General features: G+C 31.9%; 1 protein-coding gene across 2 annotated transcripts; it reads left to right on the top strand.

Annotated features, from left to right (window-relative positions):
• Positions 1-7,238: 7,238 nt before the first annotated feature.
• Positions 7,239-23,082, top strand: LOC129799905 (mannosyl-oligosaccharide alpha-1,2-mannosidase IA-like). 2 transcript variants are annotated; one of them, XM_055844197.1, is made up of 6 exons: positions 7,239-7,891; positions 16,387-16,605; positions 16,686-16,865; positions 16,936-17,149; positions 19,421-20,046; positions 22,630-23,082. In XM_055844197.1, the coding sequence occupies exons 1-6, from the start codon at positions 7,355-7,357 to the stop codon at positions 22,768-22,770; spliced, it is 1,917 nt and encodes a 638-aa protein (XP_055700172.1). In that variant the 5' UTR covers positions 7,239-7,354; the 3' UTR covers positions 22,771-23,082. The 2 variants fall into 2 exon arrangements, with proteins under 2 accessions (XP_055700172.1, XP_055700173.1); XM_055844198.1 differs by lacking the exon at positions 7,239-7,891 and adding an exon at positions 12,242-12,831.
• Positions 23,083-23,958: the final 876 nt, after the last annotated feature.

Raw genomic sequence — 23,958 nt, 5'->3', positions numbered from 1 at the left:
TCAATAAAAAAGAGAATTTTGATCAGTAAAATATCAATTTTGGTCCGTAAAATCAAATGTAATTTTGATCATAATGGCTCCGGCACACCTTTTAGATCAGGAAAATTTCGTGAAGACGAAATTCGCATCCCTTTCTTTCTCACACATCTTGCAATGTCTATCTTTTGCTCTTCAAATTCGATTGAGCTAAATTAAATTTGGTGTGATGGTTAAAAGAAGAAGAAGAGTACGAGAGAATGAGATAGACATATGCAAAGCGTGTGAGAAAGAAAGGGAGTCGAATTTTGACTTCATGAAATTTTCCTGATCTAAAAGGAGTACCGGAGCCATAAAGAAGTCTATTGTAGTTTGCAAAAAAAACTTTGATTAGTACAAAAATAAAATTTGACAAGTCAATTTTGGTCAGTAAAAAATAATAAATTTCATAAATTGAAAATGTCAAGTTAATGTCAGTAAAAAAATTAAGTTTGCTCAGTAAAATTCAATTGTTGACAATTGAAAAACCAATTTTAGTCAGGTAAAAGCGATAAAAGGAATCAATTTTGGCCCGCGAAAAATAAATTTGGACAATAAAAAAAATCAATTTTGGTCAATGCAAAAATCGATTTTATTGGCTCTGGCATACCTTTTAGATCAGGAAAATTTCATGAAATCAAAATTCACATCCTTTCCTTTCTTACACGTTTTGCATATGTCCATCTGATTCTTTAGCACTCCAAATTCGATTGAGCGGATTGAATAAATTGAATTTGGAGTGATATTTGAAAGAAGAAAAAGAGTTCGAAAGAATGAGATAGACATATGCCAAGCGTGTGAATAAGAAAGGGATTCGAATTTCGACTTCATGAAATTTTCCTGATCTAAAAGGAGTGCCTCAGCCATAATGATAAAAAAAAACTATTTTTATCAGTAAAGAAATCAGTTCAGAAAACCAATTTTGTTCAGGGAAAAAATAAATTTTAGTCAAGAAAAAATCTATTTTGGCCAATGAAAAATGAAATTGTGGTGAGTAAAAAAGTTAATTTTGGTTACTACAAAAATCGGTTTTAGTCAATTATGGCACCACCACACCTTTTTGATCGGTAAAATTTCATGAAGTCAGAAGATTCTTTAAAGATCTGCATTATGTCTATCCTACTTTTTCGCACTCTTGTTCTTCTTTAAAAAATCACACTAAATTAAATTTAGGTCAGTCCAATTTCAAGTCTGCATAAGTGGGATAGACGTACGCAAATCTTCTTAGAAAGAAAAGGATGCGAAATTTTGATTTCATGAAATTTTACCGATCTAAAAGGTATGCCGGGGGCATTAAAAATGAATTAATTTAGGTTAGGAATTTGATATGGCGTTAGCACACCTTTTCAATTTAGTGAAATTCAATCAATTGAAATTTTACCTCTTGCTCTTTCAAACTGAAATAAGATGTTTGTCTCTTTCTGTCAAATGAAAATTGAAATTTCAATTTCATTTTCAATTTTAAATGTCATTTGACAGAAACAGACAGCTATTCTCTGATTTCAGTTTGAAAGAGCAAAGATAAAATTGTAATTAATTAAATTTCAATTTGAAAAATCTATTTTAAAAGCAATTGAAAAATCTATTTTGGTTTGTGAAAACATAAATTTCAGTCAGTTAAAAATAATCTATTTTGGCCAGTGAAAAAAATTAAAATTTTGTCAGTAAAAAGTCAATTTTGGTCAATGCGAAAATTGATTTTAGTCATCTAAAAAAAAAGTCAATTTTTTATGTAAAGAAATCAACCTGGCTCAGTAAAAAAATCAATTGAAGTCAGAAAAAAAATCTATTTGGTGAAACGAATAAATAAATTTTGGTCAGTCAAAAAGTTTATTTTGATTACTACAGAAATCGATTTTAGTCATTTAAAAAAGAAACTAATTTAAGGTACAAAAAAAAATCAATTTTAAACAGTAAAAAATCTATTCTGTTCTGTGAAAACATCAATTTCAGTCAGTTAAAAATAATTTATTTTGGCCAATGAAAAAAAATCAATTTTGGTCACTACAAAAATCGATTTAATCATCTAAGTAAAATCAATTTTAGATCAGTAAACAACTCAACTTTGCTCAGTAAAAAAATCAATTTTAGTCACTAAAAAAAACAATTTTTTCAGCGATAAAATTAATTTACTCAGAAAAAAATCTATCTTGATTAAGTGAAAAAATAAATTTTGGTAAGTAAAAAATAAAATTTGGGTTACCATAAAAATCTCACCAGATCAGAAAAAAATCAAATTTGTCAACTAAAGCTGTCTACACATTATCAAAAAATTCTGTAAAAAATGACATTAAAAAAAGTTTTTTAAAAAAATCGCCTCCAGACTAGTGAAATTTTTTTTAAAAAAACTGGATTTTTTACAGAAATTTGTCTAGTGTGTAGGCAATTTTGTAAAAAAACGACCCATTTTTTTAAAAAATCAAGGTTTTTTCTTTAAAAAAATTCTTTTAAAAAAATGCCTCTACACACTGGGACAATTTTTTACAAAACAGTTTTTTAAAGAATTTTTTAAAAAAATCACAGCAACTCGAGACATTTTTCATGAAAATTTGTCATTTGAGTGGTGGAAAAAGTGTGAAAAGTGTTTGTTAGAATTCCCTGGGATAGTTGTTAGTGGATGTTCATGGAAAATTTTCCAAAATTGCGAAAGTGCAGTGTTTTTCTACAGAAGTTGTTCCCAGTGGAATCAAAGCCAGTTTTGGAGGAACATTTTCGCTGATTTTTCTTTTGAAGTTTTCAAAAGTTGTGATGTCTGTGTATTCTTGAAGATTTTTATGGTACAGTGACCTCGTGCACCAAATTAAAACATGAATGGAAAGAAGGAAATTGAAGAATTTTGGAACATGAACTTGGTAAATCAATCAAGCCAATAGACCTATTCAGAGCCATTGAGGAGATCCTAGTACATACAAGAGTCATCGGTAGTTACCACAGCCCATCACTTGAAGCCCCAGAACCACCTCCCATCATTCCTCCTTTTCAACCACGATGGAAATGTTCCCATCCGGAAGCACAAGGATGAGATGGCTACAAACTTTTGCTTCCTCCATGGGACTCCTGCTTGGACAGTAGTGGATAGAGGGAGAAGGCTTTAATGTACACCGGATAACCAATAAAAGATTTCGGATTGGAAACCAAGATATGAGAATTTATTTTTCATAAAATTTATCATAATTCTCACCAGTGTCCGGAATCAAATCAGTGTCATTCAGTATCCGGAATCAAATTTGTAAAGTTGGACTGGATCAATTTTTGCAGGAATTTTGGTGAAGCACTTTCTAATTATTCCTCAAAGTCCTTCCCCTCATCCACTATCATGCTCTTCCAATTGTAGTCCTGATTTTTTTGCAGAAATAGCTTTGCAATAAAATCAGCGAGTTTTTTTTAGCATATTCATAGTACTTACGTCAATGTTCTTGGTTACAAATACTCCTGTTCATCCAAACGTATCCACAAGTTTTCCTGAAGTCCTGAAGCTTTTCCAGAAAGAGCTGCTGATCAATGGAATCTAGGATCTTTTGAGCTGCACACCTTCTGCTCCACTCTACCCATTGTTCCTGGTAACAAATTTGTCCTTCCGAGTAATTTCTGCGGTTCTTCTGATGAGCATGTTTTGGTTTCCAGATTATGACCAGCGCACGATAACTTTTGTTTGTAAACATGTTTTCAAAATTTCCCATGAGAATGAGCGAGTTGACTAGATCTAGATCTCACTCACTCTCATTGAAATGTCAAAAACATGTTTACTAAACAAAAGTTATTGTGCGTTGGGCCTTATCGCAAAGAAAAACAATTTCTGTACATAAATAACTGCGATAGTCACACAAAATTTTCAGGGAAAAACAACATTTTGAGGTTATGTTCACACACTCCGGAATATTGTACGAAAATTGGCCGCCAGTCTACTAGAGTGAAGTTGGTCACATATCATATTCCGCAATAATTTTGCAGCAACGATTTTGCTTATTATCAGATAACTCAAATTTGACACAAAGTTACTTAGATTCGTCAAAACAAAAGTCCTTCAATTTTACGCGGGAGTATCTAAAAAACTGATTTTTATTAACAATGCAAAAATAACCACTTCCTCGCCACTTTTTACCACTTTTCGCCAGTTCTGTAACCACTTCTCGCCACCCATTTGAAAAGGTCTAAACTCGATTATTTTGGGTAATATTATGCAAAAAATACATTCAGCATTTCTTTTTTCTTATGATCACCTTATTATTACTCACTTTGAATGATTTTTATTCACTTTTATATGAAAAAATCAAATTATTAGACTATTGCAGAAAGTAAACAAAGCAGATTTGACAACTGAGAATCTATGAAGTGAAGTTAGCGTTGTCTATTGAAAAGCAATGGCGACAGGTGATGAATCAATTTTAGAATATTACCACTTTTCGCCATCTCTCATTTTTACATAAATATAATATAAAATGAAACATTAACTAACCGTTTTATGATTGAGCTGTGCGTGATTTTAAGCGCATTCTTAACCGTTTTATGATGGAGAATAAAACATATTATTAATTAAATACATAAAATTAATATAATATATAATATATAATATAATATAATAAAATTAATATTATTAATTAAATACATAAAATTTGTATTTAATTAGTTAATGTTTCATTTTATGTTATATTTATGTAAAAATGAGAGATGGCGAAAAGTGGTAATATTCTAAAATTGATTCATCACCTGTCGCCATTTTTTCAATAGACAACGCTAACTTCACTTCATAGATTCTCAGTTGTCAAATCTGCTTTGTTTACTTTCTGCAATAGTCTAATAATTTGATTTTTTCATATAAAAGTGAATAAAAATCATTCAAAGTGAGTAATAATAAGGTGATCATAAGAAAAAAGAAATGCTGAATGTATTTTTTGCATAATATTACCCAAAATAATCGAGTTTAGACCTTTTCAAGTGGGTGGCGAGAAGTGGTTACAGAACTGGCGAAAAGTGGTAAAAAGTGGCGAGGAAGTGGTTATTTTTGCATTGTTAATAAAAATCAGTTTTTTAGATACTCCCGCGTAAAATTGAAGGACTTTTGTTTTGACGAATCTAAGTAACTTTGTGTCAAATTTGAGTTATCTGATAATAAGCAAAATCGTTGCTGCAAAATTATTGCGGAATATGATATGTGACCAACTTCACTCTAGTAGACTGGCGGCCAATTTTCGTACAATATTCCGGAGTGTGTGAACATAACCTCAAAATGTTGTTTTTCCCTGAAAATTTTGTGTGACTATCGCAGTTATTTATGTACAAAAATTGTTTTTCTTTGCGATAAGGCCCAACGCACAATAACTTTTGTTTAGTAAACATGTTTTTGACATTTCAATGAGAGTGAGTGAGATCTAGATCTAGTCAACTCGCTCATTCTCATGGGAAATTTTGAAAACATGTTTACAAACAAAAGTTATCGTGCGCTGGTCATAATCTGGAAACCAAAACATGCTCATCAGAAGAACCGCAGAAATTACTCGGAAGGACAAATTTGTTACCAGGAACAATGGGTAGAGTGGAGCAGAAGGTGTGCAGCTCAAAAGATCCTAGATTCCATTGATCAGCAGCTCTTTCTGGAAAAGCTTCAGGACTTCAGGAAAACTTGTGGATACGTTTGGATGAACAGGAGTATTTGTAACCAAGAACATTGACGTAAGTACTATGAATATGCTAAAAAAAACTCGCTGATTTTATTGCAAAGCTATTTCTGCAAAAAATTCAGGACTACAATTGGAAGAGCATGATAGTGGATGAGGGGAAGGACTTTGAGGAATAATTAGAAAGTGCTTCACCAAAATTCCTGCAAAAATTGATCCAGTCCAACTTTACAAATTTGATTCCGGATACTGAATGACACTGATTTGATTCCGGACACTGGTGAGAATTATGATAAATTTTATGAAAAATAAATTCTCATATCTTGGTTTCCAATCCGAAATCTTTTATTGGTTATCCGGTGTACATTAAAGCCTTCTCCCTCTATCCACTACTGTCCAAGCAGGAGTCCCATGGAGGAAGCAAAAGTTTGTAGCCATCTCATCCTTGTGCTTCCGGATGGGAACATTTCCATCGTGGTTGAAAAGGAGGAATGATGGGAGGTGGTTCTGGGGCTTCAAGTGATGGGCTGTGGTAACTACCGATGACTCTTGTATGTACTAGGATCTCCTCAGTGGCTCTGAATAGGTCTATTGGCTTGATTGATTTACCAAGTTCATGTTCCAAAATTCTTCAATTTCCTTCTTTCCATTCATGTTTTAATTTGGTGCACGAGGTCACTGTACCATAAAAATCTTCAAGAATACACAGACATCACAACTTTTGAAAACTTCAAAAGAAAAATCAGCGAAAATGTTCCTCCAAAACTGGCTTTGATTCCACTGGGAACAACTTCTGTAGAAACACACTGCACTTTCGCAATTTTGGAAAATTTTCCACGAACATCCACTAACAACTATCCCAGGGAATTCCAACAAACACTTTTCACACTTTTTCCACCACTCAAATGACAAATTTTCATGAAAAATAATCCCAAGCGAAATGCTGAGAGTAATCTGTCAGAAATTTTTTACAAAAATTAAGTCTAGTGTGGAGGCACTTTTTTTTAAAAAATTTTTTAAAAAACAGTTTTTTTTAAAAAAATTTTTTAAAAAAATTTTTAAAGAATTTTTTTAAAAAATGCTCATAATGTGTAGACAGCTTAACACCTTGATTAAAACTAAAAAAAAACGATTAAAAACTTAATTTTGATCAGTAGGGGGAGGTGGGGCTACTTTGAACTATGGGGCTAGATTGTTATACGACTTTTTCGCCTATTTCTAAATGAAACTGGTCCTTACAATTATTATTCCTTTAGAAATATGCGAAAAAACGTATAACAATATAGCCCCACAGCTCAAAGTAGCCCCACTTCCCCCTAGATAAGTCGATTTTAGTCAATAAAAAATCGATTGACTATTTTGATCAAAAGACTGACATCTAAGGATGAGATCTAAAACTTAAAATAAAATACTTTTCTAATAATAAACAGCCAGCCTTTCCTTTGCAATCAATACTCCGAAATCAAATCATTAACGAATGTCCAACCTCAGTGAAAATTCAAAGGAAAATAATAAATTCTTCCAAATTTTTCCACTGACATATGTAACGGACAAAATTCAAATATACCATCATGCAAGCATTATAATTTGTATACGTGGCATGCAAGTAGCGAATTGACGTGTATATTTTGCCCATCAATGGCGTAAAAATTACAAGATAGTTGAAGATATGATAAAAATTGATAAAATATCGTGTGAAAAAGTGTAATTTAAGTTATTTAAATATGCTTCCCACCTACTCAAGGTCCACCACTACTCAAACAACCTCCTTCTTCTCCCGAAAATCATTCCGAAACAGTGAAAAATTACTCATTATCCTAGTTCTCCTAACATTCTGTTTTGTGTGCTTCTGTGGATTTTTCTTCCTTCCGGACAACTTCAGTAGCAATCGGGTATTGAATGTGTACAAGCAGTTGCAAAAAGCGGGACCAGAGATTTTCATACCAGCTCCCCCAATAGCCCAGCAAGGATTCAATGGGGCTGATGTTGACCCACATCTCATTGATGACAGGGAGAAGCTGGCAGCTAAGATTCAGGGGGAGCTGGGCGATATAATTGATCGACCAGAGATTCATAGGGAGGAAAAATCAGACAAGGCACTGGGGGAGAGTGGTCAGCAGGAGGGACCACTGGATGGAAGTATTAATCAATTGCCGAGCGGAAGTGATGAGAAAATTGGCACGACAACACTCAAATTTGGCCCAGAAAGTGGCCAAGATTCCGATGCAACGATCCGACAGAAAAGGGAAACAGTAAAGCAGGTATTTTACATAGAGAACAAAGGCACTCTTTATAACTTATTTTAAATATTTGCACATTTTTAAATTCTCAAAAAAAAACATGAGTTTCTTTAATATTTTTATTTTTTAATTTACTCATGTTAGACATCAAGTTACAGATTTCATAATAGTTATATACTTTTCAAAGTTCACTAAAAACTTTTAACAATTTAAAAATGTTCTAGAATTTTATATTATAAAATACTTTTAGATCAGGAAAATTTCATAAAGTAAAAATTCGTTTCTCTTTTTTAAAAAGTTTTGCATAAGTCTATCCCACTCTTTCGGTCTCAAAATTGGACTGAACTAATTTTAATTTGGTGTGATTTTCAAAAGAAGAAGAAGAAGAGTACGCAAGAGTAGGATAGATATATGTAGAACTTTTGAGAAAGAAAGGAATGGGAATTTCGATCACATGAAATTTTACCGATCTAAAAGGTGCATCGGAACTATTACGGCTCCAGCACACCTTTTAAATCAGGAAAATTTCACAAAATCAAAATTCACATGTCTTTTTTCTTAAAAATGTTTCTTATGTCTATCCTACTCTTTCGCACTCTTCTTCTTCTTTTAAACATCACACGAAATTAAATTTAGTTCAGTTCACTTTCAAGACTAATCAATTGATAATCAAATAAATTTTGATAAAGAAAGGGACGCAAATTTTGTTTTCATGAAATTTTAACGATCTAGAAGGTTTGCCGGAGCCATTAGAATTTAATTTAAAAAAATAAATGTCTTAGGATATTCTGAATTCTAAAAATATTCCTGAAGAACTATACATGCTATGCTAAAATCCATTTGAACTTCAATTTTATTTTAACCCTCTAACGGTGTTTTCTTTAATATGCGAAAAAAAGTTCTAAAACAATGTTTTCTAAGGATAATTATGATCCAATAAAGTCGAAAAAACCATCCATTCTTCATTATCTCTTTTAGTTTAGGCGCTAGGTGAGAAAATATAAAAATTTTTTGAAACTCTTTTTGCTTCTAAAATTCACATTTTTAGTTTTTTCAAATTTTTTAAATAAAATATACAAAGTAGGATGACACATCTTTCAGTAAGAAATAAATTTATTTTAGTCAGATAACTCTAAATCGGTATTTTTATGGAAATTGGAAATGAGTTTTTTTGCACAAATATTTTTTGTTGCTTTTTCTCTGACCTGTCACACAAAACTGGAAATAGCAACAAAACAAAGAGTCAAAATGAGTTCAAACTTTCAAGAGATGTTTATAAGACTATTACCGAAGACACTATAGCACTTTTAAATAAATAAAACCTTTATTGTCGCTGTAAATGTGATTTTTGTGAAGACCGCCTGGAGGCGGTCTTACCCGTTAGAGGATTAAAAAATTAATTTTCAAAACAGAACAAACTCAAATCTAAAAAAAATGTCTGAACTTCTCAATACATTCGTACCATGTAGTAAAAAAATCTAAGATATGTAAAACAAAATAATAATATCATAATTCCAAGCCTTAAAAAAACATCAAATAGAAGGAAATCTTAAAAAAAAATATATTTTTTCAAAGCCCTATTACCTTTATGAGATGTTTAAGAAAACATCCTTCTAAAAACCTTTCAAAGATTCTTAAAAGTATTTAAGATAAAAAACAAAATTTAATCTAAACAATGTTTCCGAGCTTTTTTAGATCATATATAGGTTCCGAAAAATTTGAATAAATTTGAAAAAATATTAATTTTGATAAACATTAAAAAAAATCAGGCAAAGCAATTAACAGATTCAATTTAAAGTCCTCCTGGGCTACCTCCAAAACGTATCCGAAAATTATTGAAAAAGTTTTTGGGACAATTTTCAGAAAAAAGAGAAAAACGTTACACAATAATGTTTTTTATTCGGGGTTATCGCAGACCGAAAATTTACATCTCTTATCGTTTAAGCTCCAAAACGGTGGCAAGTTGATACAAAAAGCGGATTATGTATATACAGTATTTGTCAAAAGTTTGTTGCCTAATGTATGTTCAAGAAATCAGGTGGAAAAAATGTTATAAAAAATTATTTATCAAAATTATCTGTTTGCAAATGAGCTGCCTGTGATCCATAGAGTCCGTAGATTTTATTTATGTATTTAAAAAAAAATTATTAATTTTATTTCGTATGAAAATTTGTTTTCCAAAATTTGATCATTTTTGACGCGCCAAAAGTATGTTGCCTCATTTGGATAAGTAATTTAAAATGGTCAGAATTTGCCTCTCAAATGACAAACTCAAAATATACCAGGGTTACATTATGTTGGTTGGATGTTTTTGACCATTTTGAATTACTTATTGAAATGAGGCAACAAACTTTTGACGAATTAAAAGTAATTAACTTTTGGAAATCAATAATTTTTTAAATATAAAATTAAAATAATATTTTTTCTTGAAATACAGGCAATTCACTTGCAAAAAGTAGTTTTTTTATCGTTTTTACCTGCTTTCTTGAATATACATTAGGCAACAAACTTTTGACACCCACTATACTGCTCTGTCTTCAAGTTCAAGCAGTAAAAAACTTAGAAAAAATCTTATATGGTGATTTTAAAATAATTTAGAACATTCTTTAGCATTTTTATAGACAAAAACTTAACTTCCTAAAATTACTCTAAGGCCTTAATAACTCAGAAATCTTAAAAATAAAAGAAATCATCAAAAAATTGTGAAAAGTCTTATAGGTAAGGATCTTTACATGTTCCGTACCCCAAAAACGCTTTTCAGGGTTTATAGGATATCCCTAAAATAATCTTGAGCCCTTTTAAGATCTTTGAGGATCATAATTGTAGAGTAAAATTTAAAATTCCCGGAGGCAAAAATCCCGAACGCCAAAATCTCGAAAGCCAAAATCCCGAAGTCCAAAATCCCGAAAGCCAAAATCCCGACAGGCAAAATCCCGAAAGCCAAAATCCCGAACGCTAAAATACAGAAAGAGCCAAAATCCCGAAAGCCAAAATCCCGAACGCCAAAATTCCGAAAGGGCCAAAATCCCAAAAGCCAAAATCCCGAAAGGGCCAAAATCCCGAAAGCCAAAATCCCAAAAGCGAAAATCCCGAAAAGGCCAAAATCCCGAAAGCCAAAATCCCGAAAACTAAAATCCCGTAAGGGCCAAAATCCCGAAAACCAAAATCCCGAAAGAGCCAAAATCCCGAAAGCCAAAATCCCGTTCCAAGACACAGAAAATGTTCTTTTGCCTCCAGAAAGCGCCGGCGCAATCGTGAAAGTAGCTATGACACTTTTAAGAATTCGGGATTTTGGCTTTCGGGATTTTGACGCTCGGAATTTTGGCTTTCGGGATTTTGGAAAATTCGGGATTTTCGCTTTCGGGATTTTAACCAGGACCCTAAAATTCCGGACAAGTTGCGAAATTCCGGACAAAGAATTCAGAGTTTGGAAAACATTCTTAAGGCTTATAAGACCAATTAAATAATTTTCAAAAATTCTAGTATTAGAAAATTATTAAATATGAATTCTAGGTGATCAAAGTCTAAATTCCCAAATTGATTTGTCCGGAATTCTGCGTTGTCCGAAATTCCAAACACAACCCTAATTCTTTTTTGTTTTTTTTTTAACATTTTCTGATATCAGTTATTTTTTTGTAGATCCTTTGAAATTCTATGTTTAAAACAATTCTGAGTCTTAAAAGATTTTTCTAAGAACCTTTAAAAAATCATTTTGCTGGAAAATATAAAAAAAAACTAGGGTCTTTGTAGTATAGAGAAGGCAGGGAGTTTCTGACGTAGTAGCCCTTAGTTCGATCCTTAGTTGAACCGATTCCATTATAATGCCCAACGCACAATAACTTTAGTTTTGTAAACATGTTTTTGACATTTCAGTGAGAAGGAGTAAGATGTGAATCTAGTCATCTCGCTCACTCTCACAGACCATTCCGAAAACATGTTTACAATACAAAAGTTATTGTGCGTTGGTGATAAGAATTCCAGTAATAGTGATAAATATTTTTCTAACTCCCCTAAAAGCTTCCTAACCTCTAAAGTCCCCAAAGATCTTTGCAAAATAATCCTGAAGCCCTACAAATGGTTCTTTGACTAAACAACACAAAATTTTTATGGAAAAACCCGCGAGTTTTCTTGCAAAAAGAACATACGATGGCAAAATTGGTATTGACCCCAATCACCTCTTTTGCCTCGCGTGCTCCAGCGTAGAAAATCAACAAAAAAAAATGTTGACATATTCATTCACCCCTAAAAATCATCTCATATTCTGTTTTTGCCATGCTACCGAACTCACAAAGATAATGACTATTTTCTCACAATCAAAAATTGCTTACGAGATAGGATCTTATCACTCTTTTTTTTAATTTTAAAGCACACCATTCATGCTTTGATGGTTCGTCGTGCGATTCGTGCAATATAAGTTCACAAAATATTCTCGTTTTTTTTCTGATTCCCAATATAGCTCACTTATTGTGATTTTTTTATGCTTGTCGTGCTTGTTCATTGATAAAGCGCGAATAAATCTGCCACGAAGAGAAGCTCTGAATGCGTTGGGAACAACCAGAGATTAGTCAGTAATGTAATTTAGTGTGAAACAGAGTACATAGCAGTGATTTGACAAAATAACAAATTAGAAAGATAGAACGTGGAAGATATTCGCAACGGTAGAAGAAATTAAAGGAAAAGAGAAAAGAAATAAAATGGGAAAGGGTGAAACTTTTGGTGTTCTTGGTGCATTTATGGTCATAGCAATGACTGGTGTAACTTTAACAAATAAATTTCATCAGACATCAGAGGCATCAGAGCAAGATTCCCATGAGAATCTCATAATAGATGAAGATGAGTACAAATTCACAGGCAGGCACTTTGTATCGTTCAATAGAAATTCCCAGATGCACGTTCCAGAAGTGAATTACAGAGAGACAGATAGTTTAACAAATTCCCAGAAGAGAGATTATATCAAAGAGGTAAAATACCCTTAAACGATGGAAAATTGGTGTGAAATTCATGTGCTATTCTTCTCAGTGCTCCCAATAGTTTAAACACTCTAAGTCTAAATAAACAAAGTAATTGACTGTAGTATAATGTTGTAAAAATGAATCAATTCCACGATAAAAGTTTATTGAACATTTTTGTACATGGGAACTTCATCAAATATGAATGTTCGAAAGGTGGATTAATTGATATTTCTGGACTTATTGAATGTTCTGAGGTATATAATCGTCTGATCTGGTTGTTAACCCATTCCTTACCATTGTATTATACATCATACGCAAATTGAGTGATTTTTGATTATTTATTTCTGGGCAATTTTTATCCGAATTGCTGTCGGGAATGGATTTTTAGTGACGTTAGTTATTCAATTACTTGAGAAAAATAGTCCGACAGAGATGTAAATACATTTTGTTATTATTTTCTTGCTTTGCGGAAGGTCATGCAAAATTTTTGCTCAAAATGGCGGACGGAAAATACGACATCCCGTCGAATTTGTTAAAATTGGCCACTTTCCTCTTTCCTGATTTGAATTCTAGTTGCCAATTGGTGTTCTTGGATAGTTACTCTATCTAAACCAATAGTGTTTGTAATGAATTAATGCACAGAATTTAAATTCAGTGACCGTTAAGACGTGTGTTTGACAGAGGCTCCCCGTGCCCCCATATCAGATGAAAATTTTTTCTTTCCAAAAAATTCATCTATTAATCTGTAGGAAACTAATGCCAAAATCTGAACATTTTATCTCAAATTTTGTGGTACATTGACTGAATGGGTTAATCTCATACCTCGTGAAACTTTTCGTTATTCGAACATCTTTAATAATGTCAAAATGTTTATGGTGATCTAAAAGGGGCATTCAAACCCGAAACACTGGAATCAAGGAGCAAGGGCTCTACTACGTAAATCTGCATCCAATTGAGATTTTTCCCTAATTGTTACCACTTATTCTTAAACGAACTCCATCAAAAAATAATCTTAGGTTAACGCCCACATTAAGGCTCGTATTAGCAACAAAAATACTATAAATTCCTCATAAATTTGTCTAAAACTTTTATTATTCCTAATACTTTCATTAAAATTATGAAAAACCGAATAAAACTTAGGAGGAATGGTGTAAACATTTTGGGCGAAACTTCATAAAAAAAGGCGTTGTAGCATCAATTACTTCTCTTCGTGATGTTTTTCAATTTCATGCAGAAAAATCGATTTAAATTTAACATTAATTCGTAAAAATAGCTTAACATATTTATTTTAAGGAAGACCCTTTTTTGGAAAACTCCCACATGGAGTAATTCGGTATTATTTCTAATTCGGAATTTTGAGAGCATCTGACTGTTTAAGAAAGACAAAAAACCACAAAGAAGTACACTTTAGAGTAAGGCTTATTTTGAGAAAATCTCATAATTACGTATTACCCTATTTTACCCTAGTCTTATTATAAATAAGATTAGGTTACATTTCATTTTTCCAACCTGTAATTTGGTTTTGGCTGTCGCCGACTTATCATTACCGACCTCCGGAAGAAAACGACGATGCAAGAAATCCTGGTTTTTGTTAAAGTAAGGCACTAGTTTTTGTATTCAAATCTTAAGAGAAAAACTTTAAAGAATCAGGTCTTTCAATTTGCATCAAATCAACTTTAATTTGTATTCTTGAATACAAATTAGAGATTAATACTTTTCCTTGTAAGGTCGTCCGAAGACTCCAAGTCAATGTCTTTTATAACCATTCAGCACTTAAATCTTAAATGTACAAAAATAAGGAAGTTTCAACCGTTTTTTGCTTATCAATTTTAATTTTCTGTTGCTTATTTTTGTTTTTGATCCTAAATTTTTTTCTCAGAGACTAATCTTTTAAATTAAAAATGTAATCTTAAATAAATTTACACGTTTTCTTTAGAAGGGTTATTTTTATGATCGTTTATCATGTACTTTTTTATCAATTGAGATCCGGAAATCGTCAAAAGTGGAAAATAACTCAAGGAAAATGCATCAAGTGTTATTACCTAGAGTAGTGCAAATTGTTAAATTACTAAGGAAGTCTCCCCATTCTCTACATATGGTACAAATAAGTCTGGCCAAATTGAACGAAATTCAGAGAAGATCTTGAACATTTGCCCAATGATGAAGGCTTGGAGACTGAGCCGAAAGCTCTGGAAAAAGTTGATGCACTTTCCCTGAGTGATTTTCCACTTCCGACGATTTCCGGACCACCATTGATAAAATCAGTTTCACGTCGGTTTTTCTTTACAATTTAAAATGTTACATGTTTTTAAAAAATTAAGTTTTTTAAAAAGTTATATAGAATATTTGGAAAAGATTCTTCACTATGTTATACTAAAAAAATCTAGCATCCTGTATGTTTTTCTTCTTGCAATTCAAGTTCATATTTTTTTTTTGTTTGTGCCATCATAAATACAATATTATTCACTTCCAAATTAATGATAGCTCAAAAATCCTTACATTGCGCGATTATAGGCTTAATCAAAAAAATCTTAAGATAAAGAGAGAAAAGACAAGAGATCTTTCGTTCGGTCAAAATGGCGAAAAGAAATTTATTTTGTGGGAAAATGATTACATGGTTAATATACGAATTTTATCATAAAATTACCATTACCTTACACTGAGCGAAATCCGAAAAAAGTTAAAATAACATTCCGGAAATGTTAATTTTAACTTTTTGTTAATGTTTGACTATATCGAGGTCCCACTGTAATAACTTTTCTTAAACTGACTTGCTTGAATTTTCACGTATACAATCAACCTAGAATCTTCAATATAGCTTTTTAAATATTTTAATATAATTTTAGATTTTTAAATTGAAATCCTAAACAATTTTTTCAGCTCCTAACATTTAGGAAAACAGACGAAAATCTTTTTTTTTTTAATCTAATTCATAAAACCTTTTAAATTAAAACATCAGACGAAAATTTAAATAATTCAATAATTAAAAATTATTTTACAAAAATATACTTGTCTATTAGTCTATTAGTCTAGTCAAAAAAATAGTCATTAGCATTTATGTTTCTTTTTTCTTAATCCAAAAGCCGTAAGATTTAACTAAATGAACTAAATGCTTGCAAAAATAAACCTTAGATTTGGATGACTTTCAACTTCTACTTTAGAATTATTCACAAAAACTAAATTTCTGCTAATTCTAAATTGCTCAAAAAATTATTCTCTTCATGGGTATCCAGGGCCTCAAAAAAGAAAGAACTAACTTCCTTCATTTTATTGCTACATAATCCTTTAAAAAAGGCTCTAAAAATTTCCTGAAAACAAGTTTTATATAATTCCACATGATACTTTTAAAAAAAAATGCACAAATAAATGATTTTATGGATTTTATGCTTCAATCGAGCTACTGATAGTGCCTTCAATAAACAATGCTACACTTTCTAAACTTGATAAGACTCATGAATATTCATAAAATACTGTTATGTATAAGTGGGTGATTTTAATGCTGTGTGTTAAATTGTGAAGCAGTTAAATTGCCTAAACACAGTTTGTGTGCACTTTTTTTTCCAGATGATGCTTCACGCTTGGAATAATTACAAGCAATTTGCATGGGGAAAGAATGAATTGCGCCCAATATCAAAGAGAGCACACTCTGGGAGTGTTTTTGGCGCATTTGATTTTGGGGCAACAATTATCGATGGTCTCGATACGTTGTACATGATGGGATTGCAGGAGGAATTTGAGGAAGGAAAGGAGTGGCTTGCACGAAAGTTCTCCTTTGACAATGTCGTGAGTTCTTTTTAAAGAAAAAAAACATTTATTCTAAATGTAAATGATGAGGATTTAATGGTACTTTTTTCTTGTGGTAGTCCGTTGATATTTCAGTGTTTGAGACAAATATTCGATTTGTGGGTGGATTGCTATCGTGCTATGCCTTAACTGGAGATCCCATATTCAAGGATAAAGCCGTCTATGTGGCTGATAAACTACTGCCAGCTTTTCAGACACCCACAGGAATTCCCCTGGCGTTGGTTAATCTCAAAACTGGGGTATTTATTTACACAATTGTTGATATAGAACAAAAAGACAGCTCTGCAAATATTATTGTTTTCTTTTTAGGCCAGCAAAAATTATGGTTGGGCAAGTGGAGGAAGTAGTATTTTGTCAGAATTTGGAACACTTCATCTAGAATTTATGTATTTGAGTGATATCACGGGAAATCCTATCTACCGTGAACGTGTTCAGAATGTTCGTCAAGTCCTTAAGGAATTGGAGAAGCCCAAAGGATTGTATCCCAATTATCTCAATCCGAAGACTGGAAAGTGGGGACAATGTGAGTTTTTTTCCTAATAAATATTACCTATTTATTTCTCTTTATTTTATTGAAAAGTTTCCTGAAAAGCGTTGCCTTTTAATTCAGAATTGTAAAGGATGCAAAGACCTTTCCAACGAACCCAAACTTGCTCCAATCTGTCGAGGAATACGCTCTCTAGAGCCTTTTTAATCTTTGACCTTGAAAATCGTTATTAAGAATTATTCAAGGACATTGTCGAACATAAACAAAAATTAATACAATTTTTTGGTGCTTTTATAAAAAAAAAAGATCGTTTAACTTAAAAACGGATATTAAAACTCTCGAAACTTGCTTAGAAACTCCTACATATTTAGTATCTTTTTTATTTCACTTAAAAACAAGGAAAGAAAAAGAATGAGTAACTTTTTTTATTGGTACATCCCCATAACCAAATGATGCGGAGAATTCTTCGGAATTCGACCACTACTTCTTGTGGAAAATAACACGGTAAATAACCAAAAATCTAATGAGAATTCCAATAAGAAGTCTTGTATTTTTCCTTAAAAATCCTTTTGGAATATTGCCAAAGATATTTCGTTTGTACTTCCACGGATTTTATCCACATTATTAATAGTGATAGGAAAGATATTTAAAGGATCTCTGTCTAAAGTAAAAAAAAAATACGAATGAAATCACCTTGTCTAAATTTTGCAAACGCTGAAAAAGTGGTAAAATACCTCCTTTGGAAATTTTATGGAATTATTTTATAAGTTCCATCGGAAAAGTAGTGGAATTCTCCGTGATTTTCCGAAGAATCCCTTGGACATTTCACAAAACATTTTCCACTGTCTTCTATATGAAATGATACCATTGAATTCTCAAAAACGAACATTGAAAAAGTGGTAAATTTCGCCGTTTGGAAATCTTATGGAATTATTCTACAAGTTCCATTGGAAAACTAGTGGATTTCTCCGTTATTTTTCCGAGGAATCTTGTGGATATTTCCTAAAATCTTATACACTGTGTCCCATATGAATTAATCCTCTTGAATTCTCAAATTCGAACATTGAAAAAGTGAAAAAAAATCGTCTTTTGGAATCCTTATGTAATTAATCTACAAATTCCATCGGAAAAGTTGTGGAATTCTCAGTTATTTTTCCGAAGAATCCCGTGGACATTTCCCAAAATCATTTTACACTGTTTTCTATATGAATTGATGCCCTTGAAATCTCAAATTCTAACTTTGAAAAAGTGGTAAAATTCGTCCTTTGGAAATCTTATGGAATTATTCTACGAGTCTCGTCGGAAAACTAGTGGAATTCTCTGTGATTTTCCGAAGAATCCCTTGGACATTTCACATAACATTTTACACTGTCTTCTTATATGAATTGATCTTCTTAAATTTTCAAATTAGAACGTTGAAAAAGTGGTAAAATTCGTTCTTTGGTAATCTTACAGAATTATTCTGCAAGCTCCATTGGAAAACTAGTGGAATTCTCCGTGATTTTCCGAAGAATCCCTTGGATATTTCACAAAACATTTTACACTGTCTTCTGTATGAATTGATCGTCTTGAATTCTCAAATTCGATCATTGAAATCTTATTGAATTATTCTACAAGTTCCATCGGAAAACTAGTGGAATTCTCCGTTATTTTTCCGAGCAATCCCGTGTACATTTCCTAAAATCTTATACGCTGTGTTCTATACGAATTGATCTCCTTGAATTCTCAAAGACGAACATTGAAAAAGTGTTAAAATTCATCCTTTGGAAATCGTATGGAATTATTTTACGAGTCTCGTCGGAAAACTATTGGAATTCTCCGTGATTCTCCGAAGAATCTCTTTAACATTTCACAAAACATTTTACACTGTCTTCTGTATGAATTGATCTCCTTTAATTCTCAAAGACGAACATTAAAAAAGTGCTAAATTTCATCCTTTGGAAATCTTATGGAATTATTCTACGAGTCTCGTCGGAAAACTAGTGGAATTCTCCGTGATTTTCCGAAGAATCCCGTGGACATTTCCCAAAATCATTTTACACTGTGTTCTATATAAATTTACCCCCTTGAATTCTCAAATGCAAACATTGAAAAAGTGGTAAATTTCGCCGTTTTGGAAACCTTATGGAAGTATTCTACGACTTCCGTTGGAAAAGTAGTGGAATTCTCCGCGATTTTTCCGAGGACATTTCCCAAAATCATTTTGCACTGTCTTCTTATAGATCGATCCCCTTGAATTCTCAATATAACTTTCAAAATGAGAGGATTTTCTTCCTGAATTTCCAATGGAATTTCCTCTCTTTTCAGATCACATGTCCCTAGGTGCCTTAGGTGATAGCTACTTTGAGTATTTGCTGAAAGCTTGGATTCAATCTGGACGCGTAGATCAGGAAGCTCGTATAATGTTTGACGAAGCCATGCCACCAATTATTGAGCACATGGTGAGAAAGAGTCACGGTGGATTGATTTATGTATCGGACATGAAATTTGACCGCCTAGAGCACAAAATGGATCATTTAGCGTGCTTTGCGGGCGGATTATTTGGACTCGGGTCTCAGACACTCTCAAACGAATGGTCAACAAAGTACATGGAAATAGCCCATGGACTGACAAATACCTGCCATGAGAGTTACATTAGGACACCCACGAAATTAGGACCAGAATCATTTAGATTCAGTGAAGCAGTTGAGGCAAAAGCTCTCAAGACTTCAGAGAAATACTACATTTTACGACCGGAAACATTTGAGAGTTATTTCATAATGTGGCGCCTGACGCATCAACAGAAATATCGGGATTGGGGTTGGGAGGCTGTGCAGGCTCTTGAGAAACACTGCCGAACACCCAATGGATATTCAGGACTGAAGAATGTCTACATGGAGGAACCACAGAAGGATGATGTACAGCAGAGTTTCTTCCTTGCGGAGACACTCAAGGTAAGTCGAAAAGAAAGTGATTAGGAGAAAACATCTAGCCAAGACACATACCGGGAAAATATCAAATATGTGTCTCGGCTAAATGTAAATGTTTAACTTAAAATTTTCTTACACAACGGTCTCTACAATTATTAGTTTTCTTCCTTTATTTTTCCATTCAATGCCATCTAGCATCTCTACTGATTTTGTATTCATATTTTTTTTTTGCAATGACAGCATTTATTTCAACTTCTTATCATCTTGTCTGCATAGTAAAATTGAGCAATTCAGCGCTATTTTTTGAATAGAAGATTGCTCAGTTGCTTGCCTTGTAGTTTGTTGCAATCGTCTGTTGCAGACTGTAGCATTGCATTTAAATTAGTAATTCAGCGTTTTTTTAAAATGAATTTTGAAAAAATACCATCAATTGAGAACTTAAAAAGAAGAAAAGAAATTTAAATGTAATTTCTAAGAAGTTCAGCACATTTCCTTTCTGTTTATTTTTAATTACTTTTATTTTTTTATAAGATAAAATCGAAAGGATCAGGATAATTTTGTCCTTATTTAGCTAATTGATTTGGAAGGCATTTCTTTACAAATTCAGCGCTTTTTAAGTCAATTTAGTGCTTCCAAAATCAATTCAGCGCCTTCAAGATCAATTCACGGTCTCTGAAATCAATTGAATTCTTTTAAAATTAATTTAGCTTTTTTAAAATCAAATTAGTGTCATACTCATTGCTTTACTATCAATTGTAATAGATACGTTTCAAATCTATTCAGCGGTTTCAAAACAATTCTACGCGTTCCAAACTAATTCAGCGCTTTCAAACCCAATTCAGCGCCTTCAAAATCATTTTAAAGCTTTACGAATTGATTCAAAACCATTTAAACGTCTTCAGAATCAAATTGATTAAAATTTGTTCAGCTCTTTTAAAACCAATTTAACGTCTTTGAAAATCATTTAGCGCTTTGAAAGTTAGTTCAGTGTTTTCAAATTCAATTTGACCATTTCAAATACAATGCAGTGTCTTCAAAATCAATTTTACGCTTTTAAAATTAATTCAGCGCTTTCAAAACCAATTCAGTGCCTTCAAAATTAATTTAAAATTTTTAAAATCGATTCAAAACTTTCAAACCATTTCAACGTCTTCAAAATGAAATTGATTAAAATTTGTTCAGCTCTTTTAAAACCAATCTAACGTGTTTGAAAGTTATTTAGCGCTTTAAAAGTTAGATCAGTGTTTTCAAATTGAATTAGGCCATTTCAAATACAATTCGGCGTCTTCAAAATTAATTCAGCGCTTTCAAAGCCAATTCAGCGCCTTCAAAATTTAATTAAAACTTTTAAAATCGATTTATGACGTTCAAAACCATTTCAACGTCTCCAAAATCAAATTGATTTAAATTTATTCAGCGCTTTTAAAGTCAATTTGGTGCTTTGAATGATAATTCAGCATCTTCAAAATGAATTTTACGCTTTTAAAATTAATTTTGTCCTTATAAAATTAATAAAACGCGTTCAAAATTAATTCATCACTTTCAAAATCAAATCAGCGTCTTCAAAGACAAGTTTAAGTGGTCAAAATCAATTCAGAGCCTTCAAAATTTAATTAAAACTTTTAAAAGCGATCCAGAATGTTCAAAACTATTTGAGCGTCTTCAAAATCGAATTGATTTAAATTTATTAAGCGATTTTAAAGTCAATTAGGTGCTTTCAATGATAATTCAGCATCTTTGAAATGAACTTGACGATTTTATAATTAATAAAACACGTTTCAAATTAATTCAATGCTTTCAAAACCAATTCAGCGCCTTCAAAATTAATTTACAACTTTTAAAATCGATTCAAAACCATTTCAAAGTCTTCCAAATCGAATTGTTTTAAATTTAATCAGAGTTTTTTTTTTAAGTGAATACGATACTTTTAATGATAATTCAGTATCTTCATACACTTCAAACGCTTTTAAAATTAATTTAGCCCTTTTAAAATTAATAAAACGCGTTTAAAATTAATTCAGCGCTTTCAAAACAAATTCAGCGTCCTCAAAATCAATTCAAAGTGATTAAAATTAATTCAGCGCTTTCAAAATCAAATCAACGTCTTTAAAAACAAGTTAAAGTGGTTAAAATCAATTCAGCGCATTAAAAATTTAATTAAAACTTTTAAGATCGATTCAAGACGTTCAAAACTATTTCAACGTCTTCAAAATCGAATTGATTCAAATTTATTCAGTGCTTTTAAAGTCAATTAGGTGCTTTCAATGAAAATTCAGCGTCTTCAAAATTAATTTTACGCTTTTAAAATTAATTTAGCCCTTTTAAAATTAATAAAACGCGTTTAAAATTAATTCAGCGCTTTCAAAATAAATTCAGCGTCTTCAAATATCAATTAAAGGCGATTATAATTAATTCAGCGCTTTCAAAACCAATTTAGCATCTTCAAAATCATTAAAACTTGCATTAAAAAAGGCAAGTTAGCGCTTTTAAATTAAATTCAGCGTCATCAAAATCAATTTAAAGCATTTTAAGACAATTCAGCGCTTTTAAATTCAATTCAGCGGTTTTTTTTCAGTTTTTGATAATTATAAATGGTTTTCTTTCCAGTATCTGTATCTCCTGTTCTCAGATGATTCGTTCATTCCACTAGATGAGTGGGTTTTCAATACTGAAGCCCACCCGCTGCCCATCAAGGGAATTAATTCACTGTATCGAGCAGCACCTATGACAACACCTAGTCAACCTTAAGTACCATTTATCCCTTTTGCCCTACAGTAAGCTTAATTAATTAAAAAAAAAGGAGCTTACTGCTCTTTGAGTTCGTAATATAATGCAAGTCCCTTAAAGATCCCCGAAAAGTAAAAGGTTGTCCGAAAGGAGAAGTTGCATGTTTTTAGGTCGAGATTAAATGAATGTATGAAATTTGAGAAAGAAACTAGGTTTATGTAATGTAATAATTACAGATAGTATGAAATGTGCCAAAAGACTAGGCAAATTGAGTTAAAAAAAAAGAAATTATAAAATATTCAAAGTATAGAGAGATCGACAAAAAAAAAGAAATGTGAAAAGATTAACTGCAAGTGAGATAATTTATTCGTAAATGAGAAAGAAATTGTTAACTATACCTTTAAAATAATCTTAAAATACTGCACTTAAATACCACAATGTAGGGTTTACCACGAGACTTTGTATAAATTAAGCATTTTTTGTAAATATATTGTGGGTTTGTTGAATTTTAGTAAAAAAAATAATTATATAGAAAAAGAATGATATAATACTTAGACTACAGAACGTGGTATTGACTAAAACAAAAAATTCTCCCTTTAAACGCGAGATTCACAAAAAATTGTAAAATATTCAAATTAATTAGATAAAATTCCTTCTACACCGATTTTAAGGCTCAAACAGATGACTGAAATGTTTATGCTCATCAAATATTTTGATTCGTCAAATGCTGTAACATGTTCTCTGATTGGTTGAAACTGACAGTTTTCACGCTGAAATAAGTTCAACAAAGTTGGACGTTCGTGCTATAAATTTAAAAAATTTTATAAAAATACGGTTAACGCAATTTGCGGATAAACAACGAAGTATTTTCATAGCGTCAAGGATTTTCGGGTGTTTCGGTATCGTCTTACTATTACACAATTATTTTTATAGCTTTTGGACGCCATTATAGCTCATTATTATCTGAAAGCTTTAGAATGCATCGATTGCGATCTCTTGACGGTTAGTTTTATTTTATAGCAAGACTATTCTGAATCGTTTCTGCCATAAAAATTCTTCTCAATTTATTCGCATATCGCGTTACTCGTATTTTATCATTGAAATATCTTACGTTTATAGCACCAAAGCAGGTTTCGTGCTATAAACTCTACGGAGATTTCAGAAAATTTATAGCACGAAAGAAGCTTTCATGCTATAAACTGTAGTAAA

This window comes from Phlebotomus papatasi, chromosome 1 (assembly GCF_024763615.1).
Source record: "Phlebotomus papatasi isolate M1 chromosome 1, Ppap_2.1, whole genome shotgun sequence".
NCBI classification, from domain to species: Eukaryota; Metazoa; Arthropoda; class Insecta; order Diptera; family Psychodidae; genus Phlebotomus; species Phlebotomus papatasi.
The sequence above is the reverse complement of the archived record's forward strand: the minus strand, read 5'-3'. Positions and strand labels throughout refer to the sequence as shown.